The sequence below is a fragment of the Gopherus flavomarginatus genome, chromosome 5 (genome assembly GCF_025201925.1).
Source record: "Gopherus flavomarginatus isolate rGopFla2 chromosome 5, rGopFla2.mat.asm, whole genome shotgun sequence".
Classification (NCBI taxonomy): Eukaryota; Metazoa; Chordata; order Testudines; family Testudinidae; genus Gopherus; species Gopherus flavomarginatus.
Window position 1 is genome coordinate 73420466 of NC_066621.1, and position 22484 is coordinate 73442949.

Here is a 22484-nt window from a genome sequence, read left to right on the forward strand (position 1 = left end):
ATCCCTGTTCCATCCAACCCTTCCTCCCTGTCCCCCTACCAGGGCCGGCGCTTCCATTAGGCAACCCTAGGCAGTCGCCTAGGGTGCCAGGATTCTGGGGGCGGCATTTTGTGCACTCCCCACGGGGTGCACGGGAGCTTCCAGTTGTGCTCCCGTTGTGCCGCCGAAGAAGGACCTTCTGCTGACATGCCGTGGAAAACAGCGGCAGGCAATTGAGCAGCTCAATGACTGCTGCTGTCGCCTGCAGCATTTCGGCAGAGAGTCCTTCTTCAGCGGCGCGATGGGAGCAGAACCGGAAGCTCCCGCGCACCCGCGGGGAGCGCACAAAATGCCACCCCTCCGAATTCTGCCTAGGGCACCAGAAACTCTGGCGCCGCTCCTGCCCCTGACTGTCCCCTGCTGCCCCATCCAGCCCCTCCTCTCATTCGTGACTATCCCTCCCACCCCGCTGGGACCCCTGCCCCATCCAACCACTCCTTCTCCCTGACTACCCCTGGGACTCCTGCCACTGACTGCTCCCCCATCGCCCCATCCAACCCCCATCTACTTCTTGACTGCCCCCCTCAAGACACCTGCTCCCATTCAACCTCTATTCCCCACCCTTTGACAGCCTCGCCCCCTATCCACACCACCACCCCAAACTCCCCTGACCACCACCCTGAACTCCCCTGCTCCCTGCCCCTTACCGCGCTGCCTGGAGCACTGGTGGCGTTACAGCCGCGCTGCCCAGAGCACCAGGACAGGCAGCCGCGCCGCCCAGCTGGAGCCAGCCATGCCACCGCACAGCACAGATCACTGGCTCGGACAGCACAGCTGCAGAACCGCGGCCTGGCAAAAGCTCGCAGCCATGCTGCCCAGACCATTGCACCGGCGGCGCAGTGAGCTGAGGCTGCAGGGGAGGGACTGGGCATTAGCTTCCTGTGCCAGGAGCTCAGGCGCCAGACAGGAGGGTCCCACGGGCTGGATGTGGCCCGCAGGCCGTAGTTTGCCCACCTATGTCCTAGAGTCCTAGAAGTCAAGCATCTCCCTGAAGTCCTCTAAAAGGTCACATCTGGAATCAGGGAGATGCCATCTCTCGTATGGAACTGGCAGGATATGGGCAGCTGCCTTTGAAGAGCCTCCCAATTGCTGCATGCTTTTCAATCTATTCAATGCTGACATTACTTTTTTCCCTTTCCCCAGTTTTTTAATTGTTTAATGCTTGTATCTGGCCACCATTATGCTCAGAGCTGTGCAAGACTCATACCTATTCACTAGATATTTCCAAAGCCTACTAGGAGCACTGATAACTTCACCATTATCAATATTTTTGCTGATCACTGGAATGTTTGAAAGGATACAATTCTTGCCCAAGGAATTTAGATATTTGTTAGATAAATACAGTTAAAAACCCACTGGATGGCCAGGAGAGGATAAAGTCTTCAAATAAACCACATTTGCACTATCTGCTCTTTTATACTTATTTCTGCAGTGTATTAGCATTGAGAGGATCCATTTGAAAAATTTTTTTTTGATCTAAATGCTGAGAGGGGGGTCACCTATCACAGCAGGTGAAAAGTATGTATGGAAAACGGCACCGATATGGTGCCAGAGCTATTGGTCTGTAAGGAGCATGAGCACTGGGAGAAGAAGTAGACAGAAACGAGGAGGAGAAATAGGCAGGAGTGGAGCTGTACAGAGACAAGCACGAGAAACTGGAGTCTGACAAAGGGAGAGCAAAAGCCAGTGAAGGGAATCAAAGAGTGGGGTAACCTAGTCAAAGTGGCAAGAGGAAGAATTAAGCAGCAGCATTGTGAAAGGACTGAAAGAACGGAGGTGAAAAGGAAGTTGTGGTAGTTTAGCTGAGAGGTTACTGAACCCTAGGGTTCTGGAGATAGGTGTGGAGCAGAACAGATTTTTGGAGATTTATGGAGGAACCCAAGTAGTTACAATGGTAAGAATATGCAAACGAGAATGAGGAGAACTAGGAACGTTAGATCCCAACTGCTGCAGCATCAACATGCTCTCAGGTAACCTGCAAACATACCAGGCACCTGCATTGCGATTTTTGCCTTTAAAACACCACACACACACAAAGCAACTAAGCAGCAGAATGAGCTCTTGTGCCTGAACAATAGTATTAAGTAGGATTGCTGAGTACTGCAAAGCACGTGCTTACCTGAAGCAGGTACTACTGCACTGAGCATGCAGGGGGGGAAATGGCGCCCAACTAGGGAAATCCTCCCACCTGTGGAGACCTTCCTCTGGGGCACTAGGACCCGTGTGGCCTTTGGGAAAGAAACTAGAGGGAGAAGCTGGAGAGAGACTGAAGCAAGCAGGAGCAGATGCAGAAGCAGTTTAAGCAGGCAACAGACACTAATGCCTGGAACTGATTGTCTGTTTGCTCCAATCCCTTGTTGGCCTCCTCCCTCAAACTCTTCACTTCAGCCTCACCTCACACCTGCTGTCATGCCCTACACTGCTTTCTCACCACGTTCTTCTTTCTGGACTGGCCCTTCCCTTGTCTTTCTGTTTAGGCTATTACCTAACTAAACATAATTCCCAAAGTCATAGAACAAAACGGTTGCAGCCATCGTATATTCACTCTTCTTGTGGTGTTATATTCCATTTTTCCCCACCCTCTATCTGTCTGGTGTGGAGCAGGGAACACCTATTACTCTGCTTTTATATAGTGACTAGCACATCATCCCATTCTTAGTTGATCCCTAGGTATACAAATAGTCTTCATAATGACTGAATGTGACGGGATAAGCATTCACAAGATGGTAATGACAACTTCAGTTACAAACATAGCTCAGTAAAAATTATTTTGTCTACTTTGGCTGTAAAGCTCTAAAAAAGGTTGATGCTACCCAAAACAAGAGGGAGAAGTTTGTCCCAGTGAACTGGGCATAAGAAGAGAAGCCAGGAGTTCCTGAATCCTAATCCTTGATCTGCCACAAATTAATATTGTGCCTTTAGGGTGCCTCAGTGCCCCCCTCTGTAAAATGGGGGGTAATATTAAACTACTTAGCCACAGATGTTGATGTTTTTCAAGCTTAATATCTGTACAATGCTTTAAGATATAGCGAAATACTACTTTAATATTTTCATTAGCACTATTTAATTTCAATGTTCTCAGATGAAATCTTACATTAGAGTTTTGTTTCATCCCGATGGACAGCAAGAGATGCTGGGCTATATCCACAAAAGGACTTAGGCATTGCGACACTCATCATTTCAACTCCACAGTATTAATTTAAGAGCAAGAGCAACAGCAAAACATGTAGTCATTGATCTGATATATTAATTTAAGCATACTTCTGCACTGGCATTCAATAAAACTATACATAATTTGACAAATAGGGAACAAATAAATGGGTACAACTGTCACATTTTAAAAAACATTTGTAAGATTGATAAATACTCAACAAAAAATACCACAATAAGCTAGTTTTATATTACTCGGCTACAGGAAAGAAAAACAATCTATATCTGTTGTAATATGGGCAATTTTTTTAAAAACAAAGCCAGACTGTAGTTATGGAAGCAGGATAAAAACATAAATAGATGCATTTTCTAGTTCCCTGCTTATTGTAAAAAGAAACTTTCAAATTATCATGGTCAAAAACTGGTATCACCATTAAAAACGTTTTAAGACATAATTTAACAGTGACTTGTGACTTATAGCACTGTCACATCAAAAACTATATTACACTGAAAATAAAAGAAAATAAAAAAGCATACCTGTTTTTACAGAAATAGGGGTCTCCAGAAGAAATACTGTCTGTTTCCAGTGTGTTTTGGTACACTGGGGACCCGTTGAGAACATGACCTGAATTGACAGAGTTCAAAAATCTGATGAAGTACAACATTTTTAATATCATGCTACATTAATCTATTACACAAAACACACTTCAAATGCTTGCAACAGCAAAATAGGCTTGCTCTCAAACACCTTGAGGCGACAAACTGAAAAAGTACAACACATTCGACATAATTAATTTTGAACATACAATCACCAGTACTCACACTGTTGTGGCAGTTCTTCTCAAAAAATATATCGAAGTAGCCAGCAACTGCCTATAATAAAAGGAAAAAAACAAATATGAACAGGGAATATTAAGTACAATAATAGTGACACCCATGATTCTATACATTTTCTATGAACAAAATATGCTTTTTTGAAGCAGCAAAGGTAACTTCTTCCATTACATAGATCATTTCCATTTTTCTTCAGGGGTAATTCAGGAAATTCAGATATTCACACTATTTGAACTTTACTAGAAACCTATAATACAGAATAGATGGAGACAATTCTTGAATTAATTCATAGACATATTTCTAATACTTCCAAGCACGCCATAAATTCTGTTTTACAACTGAAGTGATGAGTCACTTCAGTCTAAACAAGAAGTCTGTACTTTCAGGAAAAAACAGACATATTATTGACAGATGCTCTCTTAAGCAAGACTCTATTTGAAAGTCAAAAGATTAGACTTCTACACTGCATTATACTGCAGCTTTCAATCACAACCTTTCACTTAAAAAATGAACATTCTTATTTAATATTTAATATCGTAGCTATTTAATATTACAACAGTTATTCTTTAGGTATACACACAAATGGGTAAATCCACCTCTCTCTTCTGTGGCTGCTATAACATGCACCTAGGGTGCAATTATACACACAAAGAGGGGCTGTGGATGGGGGCTTCTTTTATCTCCCTGAGTGACATGGAGCCTATTCTACACAAACTCCCTGTGCATGGAGGGTAGGGCACAGTCAGTACAGGGACCCTCATGTCCTCTATAGCAGTGATTGTGAAACTTAGGCCGCTGCTTGTTCAGGGAAAGCTCCTTGCGGGCCGGGCCAGTTTGTTTACCTGCCGCGTCCCCAGGTTCGGCCGATCGCAGCTACCACTGGCTGAGGTTTGCTGCTCCAGGCCAATAGGGCTGTGGGAAGCAGCGCGGCCCGAGGGACGTGTTGGCTGCCCTTCCTGCAGCCCCCATTGGTGATCCCGGCAATTACAGACCGGTAAGTCTAACGTCGGTACCGGGCAAATTAGTTGAAACAATAGTTAAGAATAAAATTGTCAGACACATAGAAAAACAAACTGTTGAGCAATAGTCAACATGGTTTCTGTAAAGGGAAATCGTGTCTTACTAATCTATTAGAGTTCTTTGAAGGGGTCAACAAACATGTGGTCAAGGAGGATCCAGTGGACATAGTGTACTTAGATTTCCAGAAAGCCTTTGACAAGGTCCTTCACCAAAGGCTCTTGCGTAAATTAAGCTGTCATGGAATAAAAGGGAAGGTCCTTTCATGGATTGAGAACTGGTTAAAAGATAGGGAACAAAGGATAGGAATTAATGGTAAATTCTCAGAATGGAGAGGGGTAACTAGTAGTGTTCCCCAAGGGTCAGTCCTAGGACCAATTCTATTCAATTTATTCATAAATGATCTGGAGAAAGGGGTAAACAGTGAGGTGGCAAAGTTTACAGATGATACTAAACTACTCAAGATAGTTAAGACCAAAGCAGATTGTGAAGAACTTCAAAAAGATCTCACAAAACTAAGTGATTGGGCAACAAAATGGCAAATGAAATTTAATGTGGATAAATGTAAAGTAATGCACATTGGAAAAAATAACCCCAACTAGACATACAATATGATGGGGGCTAATTTAGCTACAACGAGTTAGCTAACTTCCAGTCATTGGGTACTGAAGCCGATTTAAAGGACAGGTTACAAACCTTAGTTAATAGTTCCGCAACTTCATATTTGAGTTCTTTCAGAACTCTTGGGTGAATGTCATCTGGTCCCGGTGACTTGTTACTGTTGAGTTTATCAATTAATTCCAAAACCTCCTCTAGTGACACTTCAATCTGTGACAGTTCCTCAGATTTGTCACCTACAAAAGCCGGCTCAGGTTTGGGAATCTCCCTAACATCCTCAGCCGTGAAGACTGAAGCAAAGAATCCATGTAGTTTCTCTGCAATGACTTTATCGTCTTTAAGCGCTCCTTTTGTACCTCGATCGTCAAGGGGCCCCACTGGTTATTTAGCAGGCTTCCTGCTTCTGATGTACTTAAAAAACATTTTGTTATTACCTTTGGAGCTTTTGGCTACCATTCTTCAAACTCCTCTTTGGCTTTTCTTATTACACTCTTGCACTTAAGCTGGCAGTGTTTGTGCTCCTTTCTATTTGCCTCACTAGGATTTGACGTCCACTTTTTAAAGGAAGTCTCTCTCTCACTGCTTCTTTTACATGGTTGTTAAGCCACGGTGACTCTTTTTTAGTTCTTTTACTCTGTTTCTTAATTTGGGGTATACATTGAAGTTGGGCTTCTATTATGTCTTTAAAAAGGGCCCATGCAACTTGCAGGGATTTCACTTTAGTCACTGTACCTTTTAACTTTTGTTTAACTAACCCCCTCATTTTTGTATAGTTCCCTCTTTTGAAATTAAATGCCACAGTGTTGGGCTGTTGAGGTGTTCTTCCCCCCACAGGGATGTTGAATGCTATTGTATTATGGTCACTATTTCCAAGCGGTCCTGCTATAGTTACCTCTTGGACCAGCTCCTGCGCTCCACTCAGGATTAAATCTAGAGTTGCCTCTCCCCTTGTGGGTTCCCGTACCAGCTGCTCCATGAAGCAGTCATTTAAAGTATCGAGAAATTTTATCTCTGCATTTCGTCCTGAAGTGAAATGTTCCCAGTCAACATGGGGATAATTGAAATCCCCCACTATTATTGGGTTCTTAATTTTGACAGCCTCTCTAATTTCCCTTAGCATTTCATCATCACTATTACTGTCCTGGTCAGGTGGTCAGTAATAGATCCCTAATGTTATATTTTTATTAGAGCATGAAATTTCTATCCATAGCAGTTCTATGGAACATGTGGATTTGCTTAAGATTTTTACTTCATTTGAATCTACATTTTCTTTCACATATAGTGCCACTCCTCCCCCTGCACGACCTGTTCTAGCCTTCCAATATATTTCGTATCCCGCAATAATTGTGTCCCATTGATTGCTCTCGGTCCACCAGGTTTCTGTGATGCCTATTATATCAATATCCTCCTTTATCACAAGGCACTCTAGTTCACCCATCTTATTATTTAGACTTCTAGCATTTGTGTATAAGCACTTTAAAAACTTGTCCCTGTTTATTTGTCTGCCCTTTTCTTATGTGCCAGATTCTTTTTTAAGTGACTGTTTATCATCTGATCCAGCCCTTACATTATCCTCTTCCTTCCTCTGTTTCTGACTATAACCTGGAGATTCCCTATCCTCAGACTCTCCCCTAAGAGAAGTCTTTGTCCAATCCACATGCTCCTCTGCAGCAGTCAGCTTTCCCCCATCTCCTAGTTTAAAAACTGCTCTACAACCTTTTTAATGTTTAGTGCCAGCAGTCTGGTTCCACTTTGGTTTAGGTGGAGCCCATCTCTCCTGTATAGGCTCCCCCCATCCCAAAAGTTTCCCCAGTTCCTAATGAACGTAAACCCCTCCTCTCTACACCATCGTCTCATCCACGCATTGAAACTCTGAAGCTCTGCCTGCCTACCTGGCCCTGTGAGTGGAACTGGGAGCATTTCTGAGAATGCCACCATAGAGGTCCTGGATTTCAGTCTCTTCCCTAGCATCCTAAATTTGACTTCCAGACATCTCTCCTACCCTTCCCTATGTCACTGGTACCTACATGTACCACGACCACCGGCTCCTCCCCAGCACTACACAATTAAGTCTGTCCAGATGCCTTGAGAGATCCACAACCTTTGCACCAGGCAGGCAAGTCACCATCCAGTTCTCCCGGTCATCACAAACCCAGCTATCTGTTTCTAATGATCGAATCTCCCATTACTAACACCTGCCTTTTCCTAGCAACTGGAGTTCCCTCCCCCACCCTTTCAGGTGGGCTATGGTTATGCAGTCCAAAAGTCAGCCTCAGAAACAAGATACTGAGACCTGTAAAGAGTCCATGCTCTATTGTGTAAGACTGTCAGGCTGGCAGCTGGGGAATCTCCACCCACTAGGATATCAAATAGGGATTTCCCTCAAGTCTCTTCTGGTACATTTAATCAGGACTCCACGTGACGGCTAGTTCATTGTTTCAAATCACATTCCTCCCTAATGCAATTGACTTGCTTTTGTTATAAATATTTGTGTCTGAAAGAAGTTTCCTAGTCACAGTTCAACATTTTACCTTTTACTTAATGTCTAGTTAGAATACCAATCTCTTGCTATGAAAGTGATTATGCAAGTCATAAATTAAGCATTATGCTTTCAGTACTGACTCAAAGAAATGGGCTGTGTGAAAGAAAACACTTAAGTATCTTCCAGAAGACAAAACATGTGACTGGTAAATGGGTATCAAGGATGTGAAATATTTCATCACTTGTACAATCTCATGTTTCCCTTCTCCAGCCTAATACTTGAATAGACCATGTACTAAATGGAGAACATGACATCTCTTAAGATGGATCCATCTACGTATAGCCATCTTGTTTGATTTTTAACTAATGGCAGTTTGAAAATTCTTGGAGAGCTTTAAGCTCCAATTTGGAGCAATATTCCTCCTGGCAGAGAAACCATACTAAGGAGACACACTGTCAATGACTCTCTTCAGAAGGTATAAATGCCAGCCTCTCAAAGCAGTGATTGTTCAGTTCCTTGAGGGCCATCAGTTCATGTTGAGAATGCCAGCTAAATAATATACTGGTTTCTAATTTATTTTTTCCTTGGAAGATCCACAATGTTTTGTCAAGGCCTGGAGTCCTCAGATTATCTTGACCTCTGTCAAACTGCTCTTGTTAATCCACAATTTCTTGAGAATGGACAAAGGTCTACTGAGTCATGCAAATTCTTTCTGGCTACTAGACTGATACTACTGATGATGAGGTATTGTTGACATGCCTGCAGAAAGGGGCAGGGATATAGCACTATCATTTTCTCTGAGGTGTTATCCATTTCTCCTGAAGCCTCACAATGCAGAGCACAAGCGGTGCCTATTATCGATCTTGTTCAGTGTCCCTTTGCTACCTTTAAGTGTGCATAAACCTATATTAACATAACCAAACTGACAAAGCAAAAACACCAGAAAAAATCCAAGTTGAGTCGCCAACATTCTGCCATATATTTCACTTTATAGCAGTCTCTGATGATGACCCAGCATGATGTTCACTCGCTGCAGATTTGAAAAATAAAAACCAAAAAATGCAAAGAAGGTACCAATGTGAGATTTCTAAAGATAGCTACAACATTCGACCCGACATTTAAGAATCTTCCAAAATCTGAGAGGGACGAGGTGTGGAGCATGCTTTCTTAAAAAAGTCTTAAAAGAGCAACACTCCAACGAGGAAGCTACAGAACCTGAACCACCAAAAAAGAAAAATCAACTTTCTGCTGGTGACATCTGACTCAGATGATGAAAATGAACATGTGTCAGTCTGCACTGCTTTGGATCGTTATCGAGCAGAATCCGTCATCAGCATGGACGCATGTCCTCTGGAATGGTGGCTGAAGCATGAAGGGACATATGAATCTTTAATGCATCTGGCACAAAAATATCTTGTTGTAATTGAAATCAGTATACATGAAAATGTAAAAAAGTCCAAAACTATTTAAATAGTATTCTATTATTGTTTAACAATGCGATTAATCACAATTAATTTTTTTAATCGCTTGACAACTCTAATTTCTGTCAATCCCAGGTTTAATAAGGCTTGTTTTTAGAAAAATAGTGTCAACTGGCCAAATTAGCCAATGACTATGAGAATCACCTGCCTATGAAGTTTGTTTTCTCAAAGTAGGACACATCTTTTTCCTTTAGGAAGTCTTCGTTGAATAGATTTTTAATACATTTTAAAAGATTAATAAATCAAAACATATTAGCATATTAACACATGTTAAATATGCCAAGAGAAACAGTATGAATTGTGAAGCGAGTTTTCATAATAACCTTCTGTTGAGACTACAGAATCATTGATTTAGGAAGCATATGTTGACTGTCACGAAACAAGACTCAACATGACTGGCAGTATAATTGATTTTTGACACTCAAACAGAAGTCATCCAGGTAGGATTGGGGAGAGACTACAGTTGCTTAGTTGAGTCCATAAATGAAGATCAATAACACAGTGGTTAGATAGTCCTTACACTCCAACACTTAGCTATGTCTTCCCACTGTTGATTTCCTGTTTTCATGCTTTCCTTCACCAGTGAGCCATATACACAGTAACATTCAGAACTATGTTTGCCTCTTTTTAAAACTTATGCAATAAAATCACTGACTCACTGAACTCAGTTAATATAACTAATTCCTTTTAATTCTGAAAGCTACATTACTGAAATCATGCCAAGACTACAAAATCATTCAATGGAGTAGACTCCCAACTGGAATGTAAGTCTTAGTTACTGAAAACACTATTTAACATTTTAAAACTGATCTAAATGAACACTGAACAAGACTCTCTGTACTTATAACATGTTCTCAGACTGACATTTAACCTCTTGTCTACAGGCCATAAAATAAAAGGTATTTACTAAGATATTCATAAAAGGCTCAGAACACAAAGCCTACTCTTAAAATCTATTTACTTGATAGAATATTCGTTGCTAAATGTTTAAACATTTTAGGCGACCCTTCAAAACAATTAAGTACAAACTTGCAAAGATCAAAATCCTCCTTATGAATGGCGATGTAACAATTAAAATTAAGTTTTAAAACCAAAAAGCATTGTTCCAACCTTAGTAGCATATATGCCAAGTTTTCTTGTTTATAAAAAAATAAAATATAATACTCATTTTCTCAGGCTCTTTCCAGAACGGTTTTCCCTCCCACAATACATTTCGAAGAACTTTAAAAAAAAAAGTGCGTGTCCACACACAGATTTCCCCACTTATAGTTTTTTAAGAGGTACAGGGAAGGTTGAGATTTTGAAAAAAAGACCTCTCTCCCTCGAAACATATAACTTTCTGTGCGGTAACATAAATACTGAAGGCCTGTTGTGTTCTGCTGAGAATTACTGTCACAAATAAATCAGTGTAATTATCTAAGTTTCCCAAAGCATTTCCCCATCTTATTAGCAGGTAAAAGAATGACTTCATCCAACATACACCAAATTAGAATTAGGCATTGTCCCCAAAACAGCTACGAGAAACAAACCAACATTATCCCAATTTTATGTATATAATTTTCATCTAGAAGTTATCAGTCACTAGGAGGAGTTGACAGATTCGGTAACACACAGCAGCAATGTTATATAACCTTATGTGCCAGATATCTGGAAAAAACAAGAGGATTAGAGATGTAGGTTAGGATTCTCATCTGCAGTATTTGTATCAATAAAGTGTGGTTACATACAGGAGATTGGACATGTAAAACTGGCACTTTCAAATTCAACTCTCTCTTTACAGTCTATTTCCAAATCAAACCTGCTCCATTTTCCTGACAGAGGGACAAGTTGTGTGCAGTTCCTACTGACTTTGATGGAAAGCTACCTGGATGACAGAAATAAGTTTCTGATCCCATGCTGAGTCTTTAGTGTTGGCAGATAGGGGACACACTTGTCACTAAGCAGATTTTACAGGAAAACTATTAATGCCCCAATTCTCTGCTCAACGCCAAGCATGAAGTAGCTGAGCATTGGGCAGATGTGCAGAAAGGGTAAGTGTAATGGACACATCATCTTGGCAAGCCAGCACAGCTACTTCAGAGGCTCAGTCCAAGAACTAAAACAGCAACTGCTGGACACCAGAGGACCAGCAGATCTTCTGACTGTCCTTCCCACTCACACTCAATCACCCCATTCAGGTTGCCACAGGGTCAGTCTTCAACAGAGCTGCTGCCAGGGGAGGGGAGCCTTTATGGCAGCAGAAGCAGAATTTGTGCCAAAGAAGAAATATAGTAATCCACAAATCACTGATTACTATTCATTTTCTAGCTTTGTTTTTAAAACAAACAGTGTTCACCTGTTTACAGTTAGTCTCTGAATTGAGTAACTATCTAACAAGGTTGGGAAAAAGCTGAGGTAATCAAACAGCAACAGTGCTCCACACTTTTGTCCAATATTTCTAGCTAATTTCTTCTGTTGCAATTTCACTACCTCATTACTTCATCTTTGACAGCCCATTTATAGTTCCCTTGAGGACTAATCACCATGAACCTTAGTATTTCTCTGGAAGAGGCATTCAAGTATTAGTCTCTGAACAACATGCACTAGGAAACTGAAAACAATGACTTCTAGATTGGTAATAAACAAACTGTAGCCTGCCATCAGCTTTGGAAGGATTCTATATGTTAGGAAACACAGCAGCAAGATTATTCTGCTTCTTGTTCTCTATAAATATCTTGTCAGGAGAAACAAATGCTACAAAAAAGATTAAAGCCATCTCAAAGCTAAAGTAGCTAGGTTAATTAAGAAGCAAAGTAATATTCATAACTGACTTCTATTGCTTAGACTGCCAAAACAGCATTCCACAGCAGTCAGCATCATTTCAACCAGCTACAGGAAAGTAAAAGTGAAACCTCCTCAAATGGTAAATGTGATAGCCAATCTATAAACAAAATAGATAATTTATGCACAGAATACGATCACTGCAACGCAACATAGCCAGGATAGTTCTAAATATGTAAATAACCTGTATTTAAAAAACAGGTATTAGCATCCTAAACATGGCTCAATTTGGAGATGCACCTTCAGAAAGAGATCATAATCTGTACCCTTCCAGCACAAATTACAACAACAAATATTTGTCACAAACTACAGATATTTTAATGAATTGCCATAGGGAGAATAGGTAATTTTCACTCAAATAATGCATGTAAAATATAAAGTCACCAAAAATATTAAGATACAAAAAAGCTAACACATGGCATATGTTGCAGCAATTAAATACCCAACGCATAGTTCTTACATTTACACTTAGTCTTATTTTATGACTAGTGAGCTGAAATGAAAACAATTGGATTTTGATTCAAAATTATTATGAAAAGTCTTTCTGTAAAGGAAATTGCTTTGTAAACACACAGAATCTAATCTGATCTAAACAAATAAGACTGCTTGAGACCCCCTTGAGAAGTGGTAAAGACAACCTTACCAATTCAGTTAAGGAACAAGGAAATTAAAAATTATCATCATCACTATCACCTGCAGGGAGTAATTTATCATTTTGCTCATCACTGGTATCATGTTCCAACAGCGTGTGGCTATAGCAGATACAATTAGGCAGCTGGCCAGAGAAGTAGGAGGATAATGTGCTTTTGATGGAGTTTATCCAAGCATGGAGATGGAATGCTTGTAATCCATGCAGCAGAGAAAGTTACTATACATCCGTGCCGCAGAAATACAACAGCTATTTTAAAAACTATTTCTGTAAAAAAGAATACAAAACCTTGAGATTCCCTATTGCATAGTCTTCTTGGCACAAACTGATTATGAATATAAGTCATTTTTAATAGCATGCTATTGCAATGCATAAGTTACTAAATTTAAAACAAAGAAAGTGTATTCTAGAATGTGTTTGATACACACTACAGAAGGTTTGGGTTTCCAACCTGAGTCTGAAGATATTCAGTACTATGATTATGGTTCAAATTAACACTTATGTATTCAAATACCTCTTATTGTAACTGGCAAATGAGTTCTCAAGTGCAGAAAATGACATTGCACAAAATTTTAAATTTTTTATAAATACAGCTATCCTTCAATTAAAATTACTTTAATCAAAATTAACTCAATTTGTATTTTATTTACTGAGATTTTAGTATATCAATAATATCATCTTATTCATTTTACCGTTGTCCATCCTCTTTCAACAAAAATGCATACCCTGCTCTTTGACAACTTCTGCTGGGAGAAATGAACAGACACTGCCATTTTCCTCCCAGGGGATATTACCATTCAGCTAGGAAAAAAACAAAACAACCTTGATAGGATCACGGGGGGAAGCATTCAAACAAAAGAGGAAGTTCATCAATTGATCTCTGAGAGTAAGAAACCATTATATTTTAATCTCAAAACTAGTATACAATTAATAGCAAACACTGAACTTTCAAATACAATTAATGGCATATTTTCCTAACAGAATCTATTGACTGATTTCAGCCAGATGTTTCATTAAAATCTGCAATGACAAACTTAGTTCTCTAACAGGAAAGATGTGCTTTTAAAGATAATTAGGGTTTTTTTTTTAAGCAGATTAATTTTGTGAGGTTGAAAATAGGTCAGTTTGCTCTTAGAACTGATTCATTATGATCAGTTTGAGACTGTTTCGTGCTCTCAAAGAGTTTTCTGAGGTTTTGAGCAGAATTTAAAATCAAGGTGATGCCAAGAAAGGAGAAGCTTAATCCTATAAGAGATTTAACTGCAGGAAATCATGGAAAGAGAAAACTGTGCCACAGTAGAGGCTTGAAAATTTATGCTTTCAAAGAGCTTTGAAGATGAAGATCCAGATATATCTAATATTAAATAATAAGCTTATAGTCAAATTTTAAACACTTAATTACACTTAACTTCACATATTTCAAAAGTCAAATGAAAACATTCCCAAAAGCTCTGCAAAATTGTGTTAATTGTTAATATAATTCTTCAATTGTTCGAAGAAACATGACTATTTAAAGAAACCAAGTCAGTTCTTTTTCATGGATATTATAGGATAAATATATAAAAAAAGTCACAGGATCAGTTGGAGTAGTGCTGATTCATAAACACTGCAGAGGCAAATTAAAACAGGGTGACAGTAAGGGCACGTCTACACTGCATTGTAAGCCCAGAGTTCACACTCAAGCTCAAACCTACCTTCGCTTCCATCTCCACATAAATCATGCTAACCCAAGGCTCAGACTTAGAGTCCCAGTACCCCGTGAGGATGGACGGTCCAAGCCTGAGTCAAGCTGGAACCTAGCATTCAAGTCCTATTGCAGGGGGAGGCAATCTATGGAACGCGTGCCAAAGGCGGCACGTGAGCCGATTTTCAGTGGCACTCACACTGCTGGGGTCCTGGCCACTGGTCCGGAGGACTCTGCATTTTAATTTAATTTTAAATGAAGCTTCTTAAACATTTTAAAAACCTTATTTACTTTAATACAACAATAGTTTATAGAAAGAGACCTTCTAAAAACGTTAAAATATATTACGGGCATGCGAAACTTTAAATGAAGGCTCAGCACACCACTTCTGAAAGGCTGACGACCCCTGCCCTATTACTTTGCAGTGTAGACGCAGCCCCACTGAACACATGCTCTGGGAGTCTGTCAAAAGTAGTCCACAATCTTGTGGGCTGACTTTCTTTGTACTCTGGACAGTCAAATTTTCCCTCACCGCACCACGAACAAAAAGCTCAAGTGGCCACATTTTGAGAGGACGCTAGAAAGCCTGGGATATGGATGGTTGGACTCAGACCTACATAACTCAGTGTTGATGCTGTAGCCCCAGGTTGGGACTCTGGGTTCAACAATTCCTAACGTGGGATTACAAATGAGTGTAGACGCTCAAGCCCTAGATTAATAAATCCAGGGTTTACTAACTTGAGTTCTACTAACCCTAGGCTTTAGCCGGGGAGGATCCCGAACCCCAGGCTCTAACCTAAGCCTCGACAGTTACATTGCAGTTTTATAGCTCTGCAGCTTGAGTCCCAGGAGTTCAAGTCAGCTAACACAGGTATTTAATTGCAGTTGAGACATTCCCTAAATCTCTTCATTAATCTGCATTACTTAACTATGTGAAATATCTTAATAACTTTTTATTTCCACCTTGTAATTTTAATGTTATTGAAATCTTCTCCACCTATGTAATACTTTACGTGCCCTCCCCCATCCGCCAAATAAATGAAGTTAATCACAGTTTCAGCAATGTTGTATTTAATACTGTGTTACTTTTCTGGCATCTATTTCAGTTTTGTGTTCACAGCTCACTGTCCCCATTGCCCATCTTCAGTGTTTCTCTCACGGCCCTCTCAGCTCCATTACATTTAATACAAAATATCCACATGTACTGCATTTAGTTGTTTTTATAAGATACTCATAAAATAAATACTGATGTGCCAGTTTTGCTGACAAAAATTAATGAAGTGCTGGGCTCTTGGGAGCAAGGGACTGTGGAGTAAAATGGTAACTTCTAGAAGGAAGGATGGATCCTCTAGAATACACCTGAAATCAGACTTTAGTAACACTTGTTGTGGAGGAAGTGCAAGACTGATGATATTTCGATTGACATACTAGTCAATTAAAGGCAACGTGGACTGATTTAAAAATCACCAAGTGGAAAGCTGTGATTTAAATCAGCAATTTTAATCAACTTATCCATTTGTACTTCAGTTATTTTCTCAAGAAAGGCATATTCTCATTGGCTGATATATCACTAAAATATGTTGATTTACAACTAAATAGAGTCTTTACAATAGATTTGGTATATTTTGTGCTACCTAGGAAGACAGATTTATTTAAGCAACTATATAGCTTAATATTTTCAGATTCTTATAAAAACTGTACATTTTTAGTATGTTAGAGAATGGTGAATGATACATTGATATATTTACTAGATAATTAACTTTTTGCTCATGATTTGTGTCAAGCTGCATTAGGATGGTAAGTGGAATTTAATTAAACACAAAACAGCCTACAAAATTTGCTTTAAATTAAACAAAACAACTTTAAATTTTGGATAAACTTCTCTTATGTTTCCCATTTATAACTAAATGATTTATTAAAACAGAGGGATTAATTGTAGTCAGAAAATTAAACTGATATTTAAGGTCAGCCTGAGAAAAATTTTCAAATATGCCTAATTTAAAAGACACTGGATCTTAAATTCCTAGTCTACACTTCAAAATAACTTCGGTATAACTATGTCACTCAGGGGTGTGAATAATCCACTCCTCTGAGCGATGGAGCTATACTGACTTCAGTGCCACTGTAGACAGAACTATGTTGGTGGGAGAGCTTCTCCTGTCAACACAGCTACAGCCGTTCACGGAGGTGGAGTTAAGCCTATGGGAGAGCTTTCTCCCATTACCTTAGAACATCTTCACCAGACGCGCTACAGCGTGCAGCTGCACCAATGAAAATTTCTAGTCCAGATCTGCCCCATGTCTCTTAGGATACTTAGGCTGACCTATTGTGCTATACTGATAAAGCCTGACTTCAAAAGTTAGATTGCCCACCCCGTAATTCTCTTTATACAGAAACTCAGCCTTTGATGCCAAGTTTACGATAGATGCTTCAGCATGAATTTATCATATTTATTTAATTAATAAATAAACTGGGGAATGGGCCACCAAAATACCCAAAGAGAACCTGCTTCAATACAGAAATAACCACCCCCCCCAACTGCACACTCCTAGTTGTCACCTACCACCGCATACTGGAACCAATACAGAGTATCAAACACCTACAATCATATGCAATGGGGACCCCATCCAGGAAAGATTTCTATCAGAACCGCCACTTCTGGACTATGACAAACTATGTCCTAATATCTCCAAGATCAGCAGCGAGCCCCTCACAGACTAGGACATAGTACCTCAAAGTAACACAGAACCCTATGAGGATAACAGCTGCAAAATCAGCAGACATCTCCTCTGCCACAATGATCAAACTCCCCCCTCCCGCACACATACACATACTTTTCAAGATCCATGGTCCAACACATGCCTATAGTGGTACAGCACGTGGTAGTCCACAGAGTGAGGTACAAGTGCCCCAATAGCAGCTATGTGTGTGAAACCAGACAATCACTATGCTCGTGAATGAACACACACAGGAAAATGAAAAAAAGACAACCACCACCTCATCTGTGGGAGAACACTCGTCACAAAGCGATCTCTCTGTATCTGAGCTATCAGTTCTCATCCTCAAAGGAAACCTGCAGAACACGTTCAAAAAATGAGCCATTGTGATAGACTGTACCCCTGTATTTAAACTTTGCACACTATTGTAATAATCTTTGTACAAAATATGCCTTTTGAGGGATCATTTGAGAACTCAATTTGCTGGTCATTATTGTTCTGGTAAAATATGTGTAGCAACATTGTATGTACATGTGACATTACTGACACGAACTGTGACAATATAGATCATTGATGCAACCAAGGTCCGGCAGTTGCACCAAATTTTGTACAAAGGAAGTTAAGTAAGGTGTCTATGGAAAGGTTGTAATTTGCTGGTTATGATTATGCTGTCTGTATGTGTTATCATTTTCGTATTTTAAGTTATGAATATTGGCTATGTACTTGTATCTCAATGTGTTTGGTTTTAAGTAGCATCAGTGAAGCATTTGGTCTCCTTCTTGAGAAAGGACCATTTTGAGTAAATGCCCAATCAAGAAACATTTAACTGGCAATGGACTTTGGGAGACGCCAATCCACATCTGAGCTTTTCTGAGAATGTTCAAACTAACATGCAAACAATGGCATGGACCTGCAAAAAGCTGAATCACTCATGGACATGTGACTTGCCCAGGTGACTACAACCTCCCATCTTGTTGCTGTGATTTGCATAGAAGAACAAAAGGGATGTCCGCCCACAAAAGAGAATATAAAAGTCCCTGGAAGCCTCTCCATTTTGTCTTCAGCTGGCTCAAGAGATGGCCTCTCCATCCTAAAGAGATGCCTGAAAGAAACTGGTACAGGAGTGTGAGCAATTGCTGGACCTGGACCATAAACCACAATGTTGGTCTGAAAAGGACTGGGCTCAGATTAGGAAGGAGTCTAGTCTGTGAAAGAAGCTTATTGGGACATCTCTGAGGGTGAGATTTACCTGTATTCAGTTTCCTGTATTAGCCTTAGACTTGCGTGTTTTGTTTTATTTTGCTTGGTAACTAACTTACTTTGTTGTATCTGTTATTACTTGGAACCACTTAAATCCTACTTTTTATACTTAAGAAAATCACTTTTGCTTATTAATTAACCCAGAGTAAGTAATTAATACCTGGGGGAGCAAACAGCTGGGCATCTCTCTCTGTGTTATAGAGGGTGGCCAATTTATGAGTTTACCCAGTATACGCTATACAGAGTAAAACAGATGCATTTGGGGTTTAGGCTCCCAGAAATACTGAATACTGGGTTCTGGGAAAGTCCCTGTTAACTGAGAAGCCCCTGGGGTAAGTGAATCTTAGTTTCTGTAAACTGCAAGAGGGGTTTGGCCTAACCTTTTGGTCTGTGCTGTAGCCAAATGGTGTGTCCAGCTCAGCAAGATGGGAGTGGAGGAAAGCCTTCTCTGGCAGGGTGGTTTGTCCTCAGTGGCATCCCAACACATCTAGTGACAGTCTTGAGGGAGTCTCTGTGACCAAACTCGGCACAGTAAAGTTACAAGATTCCACTGTACGATGTTACTAAAACATGTGTTTTGGGGACCCCCTGAATGTAATTCAGGCTAGTGAGAGCTTAGGTGTGACTGGCAGGCTATAAGTGCACTTGGACACAGCTGGGAGTAATTTACATGCTGTAAGCTGTTTGTGAACAGTCCTGAAGGGAGGTTACAGCAGCAAAACAGTGGAAAGGGCACCCCAGGGTAGAAAGCAGAGGTGGCACAGCTACTCACTAGTCTACATTGTACCGTGGCACAGCCATAACTTTGCCAGACACTAAAAATCATGCTCTGAATAGAGCCACTGGATTTATGGCTTATTACAACAATCTATAACCCATTAACACTCCACCCACAACTACTTCCCCTTCCCCTCCTTTTCGCCCTATAACAGGAGACCTGTTAACAGGCCACCTCACCTTGCATGGTCCTTTGAAATATGTGTTATCTACTTACGCTAAACAATTTCTTCCATCTAGTATTTAGCTGTAACACTGAGAAAGTTTCCCAGACCCGAAGAAGAGTTCTGTGTAAGCTCAAAAGCTTGTCTCTCTCACCAATAGAAGTTGATCCAATAAAAGATATTACCTCACCCACCTTGTTTCTCTAATATCCTTAGACCGACACAGTTACAACAACACTGCATACAACAAAATACAGTGTCATTTTTATGTTAAAAAACAAGGAAGTCAGAGCAGATACATTCATCATTTTCTTTTATCAGAACTTTTGTCAGGTACAAAAAAAGCTTTTAGATTTTCTTCCTAGAGTGTAAAATATAAATTAGCATATTAAAAAAGTAGAAGCTGATGCATTCAAGGCAAGCCTTGTAATGCTGCTTTCAAAGCACAAAACTGTACCTCAAAAATTCTCAATACAAATAATGGACTTTTATTGTTCATTTACTGCAAGGTTAGGCAGCCTGATATGACAGATGGACTGTCAGCCTCTAACTAAACCTCCACACTCCATCATAAAAGGAGTGGAAATTCTACTCATAAAATGTTAATAATCCGACATGATTAAGTGCAAAATACTTGAGAGAATTCTACTTGTTTTTTTAAGACCTATGTTAATCAGAAAATTCCAGAAATAAACCACTAGCGCTCACAAAGCTTCCAAACTTAAAACAACATCTAACCAACATTACCTTAAAAGAGTTGCACAACAATAGAAGGTGATTTTGTAAAGGTCCAGTATTAGAGGAAAGTGATACTTTAACCAATATCCTGTTTTGCTCCATCAAACAATACAGGACAACAAAGACCATGTGGAGTTCTCTAACTGATCATAATTATTCCAAGAAGGCCAAAGAAATCAGTGTCACCCTACACTAGCATTTTTTTAGGTCACAAGGTCAAGAAATCATTTTGTCACAGTTAAAAAATAAAATGCCTTCAATTTTTTTTATTAGGCAATATTTAACATTTTATTATGAAATGTTTATGCATATAACAGAATTGCACTGAGAATTTGCACATTTCACTTTGCTTGACACACATTCAGTGAACAAGAGAACACAATGTTAACCACAACATTTCAATTTACAAAAAACATGGAGAAACACCCAACAATGCATATTTTTACCTCTCTTGACACACACGGCCAATAGCATTATTGGAAGGTACAAGTAGAAGTGCTAGGAAGTGGCTAGATTTTAAGATTTCCTGACTAGTGTAGCTAATTTCTCGATTTTACCATTACATTAATGTGAGTTTTTTAATTCTGTATTTATTATATGGCTACACATATCCTTTTGCGACTGCATATGTCAGACAAAATGCATATTATTTTCTTGAATCAATATAAAAAAGCAATGGAATTTAACATGTACACTAGGCTGTTGTCCCTTCATATTACTGTTTATGCACTAATTTTTGCCTCTCTCTGTCCTCAATTCTGTGATGTACTGAGCACTTGCTGCAAGATAGCAGGCATCTACAACTCCCACCAAAATCAATTTGAATTTAAGATGCACAGCACGCTCCAGGACTGTGCTTTCAGCACCTATTACAACAGTCCATTAATAAAGATCACCCTTTTGTTAGGCAAATCCTTTCTAATGTCAAACTTCTCAACCAAATTTGATACGGACATTCATAAAGTGATACAAAAGAATGCTTTATCATATACATTAATTGGAAAAAAAGCACAAAAATGCAATTTTAATTGAGAAATCAGATACACAGAAGACAGGAAATTCAAAACGTAGCAGCAATTCACTTTTTTACTTATTTTTATGGTATACATTTAACAAACAGTTACACATTAAGAAAACTTTACAAAAATTGTGTGCATCTGCTTTCCCAAGGTAATTTCAAGTAAAATTTCACTAGATTTTTTCCCCTCACTATTGTCTCCATTACAGTAATAGGAGTCTGGTAGATTTTGTGCTTGAACTTGAACCTTTTGATGATTATTTTGCAAGGCTGCATTTGAAACACACGTTTAAATAAGAAAAGCAGGCATTAAAAATAGTTCCACTTACACGCACAGAGCCTGTGACAGATGGCTATGCTTGTACACTTGAGCTATAGTTTTGCATTGTACTTCTGAACATGTTTTAAAGAGGGCTTGTCTACACAGCAAGTTTAGTGTGCAGCAAGCCAGCAAGTGAATCCACAGCTCATTAGCTTGCCATGCACTAACTCGTCATGTGGCCCCTGCTATGGCTGGGTAGAAGTTCCATAGCGTGCTTTGACGTACATCATCCCAACAGTATGGCAAAGTGCTTTACGGCAGTTATGGAACTGTTAGTGCGCCATAGCGGGTCCACATGGCAAGATACTGTGCTGTAGATTCACATGCTGGCTTGCAGCTCACTTAACTTGCTGTGAACAAAAACCCACAGAAATGTTTCTACTGAAAGTACCTAGCATAAGAGCAATGGCCCTCACTAATGCCTTTGGGTGCTACCATAACAAATGATTAAATAAACTATAAGAAAACATTAAGGTTGACGTGATAAGCTTCAATAGATTGGAAATTTAATTTTAACAACCTTAATTCTGCACATGGAGTGTATATATTAAATAGTCTGATTACATGTTTTCTACAGCCTTGTAAGGTGCCTCTTAAGATGCGCAATAAATGAATTAGGTACATCTCTTACCTCGGAATGACAGACAAAAGTAGTACAAACAGTGCCTGAGTGCAATCAGCAATTGTTTAAAGCTAAATGCAGACAAAACAGGC

At 39.7% G+C, this 22484-nt stretch overlaps 1 protein-coding gene across 5 annotated transcripts in view; it reads right to left on the reverse strand.

The window, feature by feature from the left end:
• The window catches only part of PRMT3 (protein arginine methyltransferase 3), a 119037-nt gene that overhangs the window by 11930 nt on the left and 84623 nt on the right, over positions 1 to 22484 (reverse strand). For 4 of the 5 annotated variants that reach the window (XM_050955383.1, XM_050955385.1, XM_050955386.1 and 1 more), the window contains 2 exons: positions 4012 to 4062; positions 3727 to 3814 (listed from right to left, as the gene is read on the reverse strand). In XM_050955383.1, the coding sequence (XP_050811340.1) occupies positions 3727 to 3814; positions 4012 to 4062 (139 nt within the window). Of the gene's footprint in view, positions 1 to 3726; positions 3815 to 4011; positions 4063 to 21480; positions 21719 to 22484 lie in introns of those variants that run through there. The other variant, XM_050955384.1, reaches the window with a different exon arrangement.